The sequence below is a fragment of the Charadrius vociferus genome, unplaced genomic scaffold, assembly GCF_000708025.1.
Source record: "Charadrius vociferus isolate BGI_N301 unplaced genomic scaffold, ASM70802v2 scaffold1640, whole genome shotgun sequence".
In the NCBI taxonomy this organism is placed as follows: Eukaryota; Metazoa; Chordata; class Aves; order Charadriiformes; family Charadriidae; genus Charadrius; species Charadrius vociferus.
Genome location: NW_009646613.1, coordinates 102,706 through 105,780, shown reverse-complemented (window position 1 = coordinate 105,780; position 3,075 = coordinate 102,706). Strand labels below are relative to the sequence as shown.

The 3,075-nt window shown below is 47.0% G+C and overlaps 1 protein-coding gene across 1 annotated transcript in view; it reads left to right on the top strand.

Annotated features, from left to right (window-relative positions):
• Nucleotides 1-1,529, top strand: part of SCAMP4 (secretory carrier membrane protein 4) — a 23,282-nt gene extending 21,753 nt beyond the window's left edge. The window contains exons 5-6 of the mRNA XM_009887862.1: nt 480-597; nt 1,324-1,529. Coding sequence (XP_009886164.1) covers nt 480-597; nt 1,324-1,500 — 295 coding nt within the window. The 3' untranslated portion in view covers nt 1,501-1,529. The remainder of the gene's footprint in view (nt 1-479; nt 598-1,323) is intronic.
• The last annotated feature ends 1,546 nt before the right edge of the window (nt 1,530-3,075 follow it).

The following is a 3,075-nucleotide window of genomic DNA, read 5'->3' as shown; positions in this document are numbered from 1 at the left end:
TGCTGAAACTATAAATAATAAAAAGTCCTAGCACTCCATAGAGCATTTTGTTTTCTTAACTGCTGTGCTCTCCAGGTGCCCTACCTGGTTATTGCCATCATAGGAATAGAGATGCAGTGTAAATCACGGGACCCTCATGTTTCCTGATCCCAGTTCTGGTCTCTAGACACACAACCTCTGCGCAACCAAAAGCACCTTGGGAATAAATCTTCTCTTCCCGAAGTCTGTGCAGCTGGCTGTCTCCTAAAGGGCTGAGACTGGATTAGTGAGGGATGCTGGCAAGCGAGACTTTAGATCTTGGGGAAATACCTGCCTGAGCTGCATTTTATTCTGTCCGTTTTCTTCATTGTTCTTTTCATTTTCAAGAGCTTTAAAGCTGCCATTTAACTTCTGGGTATGAGTAAACAGTTTTTCTGATAATAACAACACTTGTAAAGGGGGCTATAATGATATTGTTTCTTTCTTTCTATTTCTTCCAGTGGATGGTTGGCAGCCGTTACTTTCTTTAGCACCAATGTTGCAGCTGCTGTGTTCATGCTGTTTCCTGCCATTATGTTCACAATGTCAGCGGTCGCAATGCTCATCTGCATTTTAAGGGTAGGTGCTTCAGATGTCTCTCTGACTTGGAGTATCTGTACTTCATGTCGCAATAATGCGAACAGGCAGCTGAGCAGCCGCTGTACGCCATCGCTGCTTTTAAAGGTTTTACAGCATAGTCAATTGGTGTCTCTCAGAGTATCTAGAGGACAAATCCAGATAGCACAAGACAGCTGGGGCTGGATGTTGTCACCGTTTCATGTGGCGATGTTGCTTTACGTCACTAGAAACAAGCTTCCTTGCTCATGGGGATGGTCATTGATGGTAAAGGTGAAGCATCTCGAGATGACCTGCAGTGGGGACTGGGTGGCAGGGTGGGAAGTGGTCCTTGGCTCTCTGCAGACATAAAGATTTGGAGGTAGGACTGTCTGGAAAGCTTCAGTAGACTGGTGGCAGAGGAGGAGAGAAGACAGAAGCCTTGCTGAAGCAGCAGTTGAGTTTTACAGAGGTTTCTGCCCGCTGGCCGGGGTTGGCTGCCTTGCTGTGGGATCCCCAGTCTGAATTCCGGGCACACGGCTGAAACGGGTGGAAGTCTTAGGTTGATATTACCTATTTGCACCTCTGTTCACTATATTATTACATTTTTAGTGCTTTTTTTTCCTTGGAAATATAGCTCTTTACAGAGAGAGGGAAACAAATACATGATACAATACCAAAGTGACTGTAGCTCTTCTGGTGTGGGTACCTGTTGCTGATTTTCCTCGTGTTCTCTCTTTCATCCATTAGGTACATAAAATCTACCGAGGGGCTGGTGGAAGCTTTCAGAAAGCTCAGGACGAGTGGAACAGCGGCACATGGAGGAACCCCCCTAGCAGGGAGGCCCAGTACAGCAATTTTTCTGGGAACAGCCTGCCAGAGTATCCCACAGTGCCCAACTATCCCCCGGGAAACCAATGGCCTTAAGCAGCAACAGCTGCAAACTGCCTGGATTCTCGTCTTTTTATTATTGTTATTTGAAAAGATCATTTGCATTCCCCCCCAAGCACCCCAGTCATCTTGGGGACTTTTTTGGTTTTTGTCTCCTCATCACTGCAAGAAGATACGTGCTGTCAGCCCTTGCCACCTCCGGAGCTCTGCACCGCCTTATCAGAAAGTTTTTTGTTTGCCTTGAGTTACCAGTATTTGCCTCGTCGCAGACTGAGGAACTAACGCTACCCTTGCTTGAGGGAATCATCTCACGACCATATGTGAAAAAGGCTGACTTCCCCACGACGGCGAACACTACCGCGATTGCTCCTTCTCCTGCCTCCCTGCTTAATTTTCAGCACACGCACAGCACGCCGCCAAGTCGTCTGTAATTGTAACCAACGCAATCAGAGCATTAGTAGCAACTGGTGTTTACTCTCCTGGATGAATAATCTGGAATTTTTCACTCTAAGGGAAATGCGACACCTAAATTATTTGGTACTAGTGATATCAAGGGTATTTGTAAAATCTACAACCTCATTTGCTTGCACTCTCTGGTGAAGAATCCTTTAGATAACGGTGCTTGCTGTTGGTGAGTGTTGTTCAGATGTGAAGTCCATGAGTCCTCATTTGTCTGGCTAGGAGTATGCTAGAAGTCTTGCTTTCCCTGCTGCCAAATGTTTTTGCTGGATCTGTGTGCTTCGAAGGTGCAGATTCATCTCATCTGGTTAACGATCGCTCGCTAAAAGCCTGATTCAAAGCCCACTGGCAACTCTTGCAAAGCTGGGCTTTGGGCCTGGCTACCTGGGTGCTCTTCACCCTGTTACAGGTAGGCAGCACGAGATCTCTACGCCATTTGACTTCCACTTATGTGGCCTTCAGGTTTTGTGCTGACCCAAGAAATGCTCTATGGGACACACCTGGCCCTGTTGGGACACCCTTCTTTTTGGGCTCCCAGCCAGTAGCCGGATGCAAGATAACTATTGATCTCAGTGCTGGGACCCCAGTGTGGTTTGGAAGTAATTCTGTTACAATGAATAGTTTTAATTCTGCCTTCTTCTGATGTCATTGAAATCCAAACATGATGCAGTGGGGTCTGGTAGACCAAGGAAAGCTTGTTCGTCCTCATAACTGATGTTAGCTGTGCAGCCCTGGTCTGTGTTTGTGTAGCCAGCAGCGCTTCCCTTCCAGGTACAAGCAGGGAGAGAGATTTTTGCCTTTCTCCAAGAATCAGCTAAAGAGAGGATAAAGCTATTCAGAGGGATTGTTCTCCCTGAGAGCTAGCGTCCGTCTCGTCCTTCATCTCCATTCTGTGCGTGCACGTCAGGACTCCTGTAGCCTGAGCCATCCAATTCCCCCGTGTCCTACGGCGATCCAAGCAGCAAAGGCTGCAGTTTTTTCTTCTCACTCAACAGCCTGCTGTGAATTTTTTTCAAACCTGTCAAAACTGGGAGGTCAGTTCCCAATATTTTTATAGGGAGTGAGTGTTCAAAGTCTTTGGCTCTGAACGTTTTAGCCAATGATCCTGTGAAGGACAGAGTGCTCCACTGCTGAGACTTAGGAGGTGTTGGG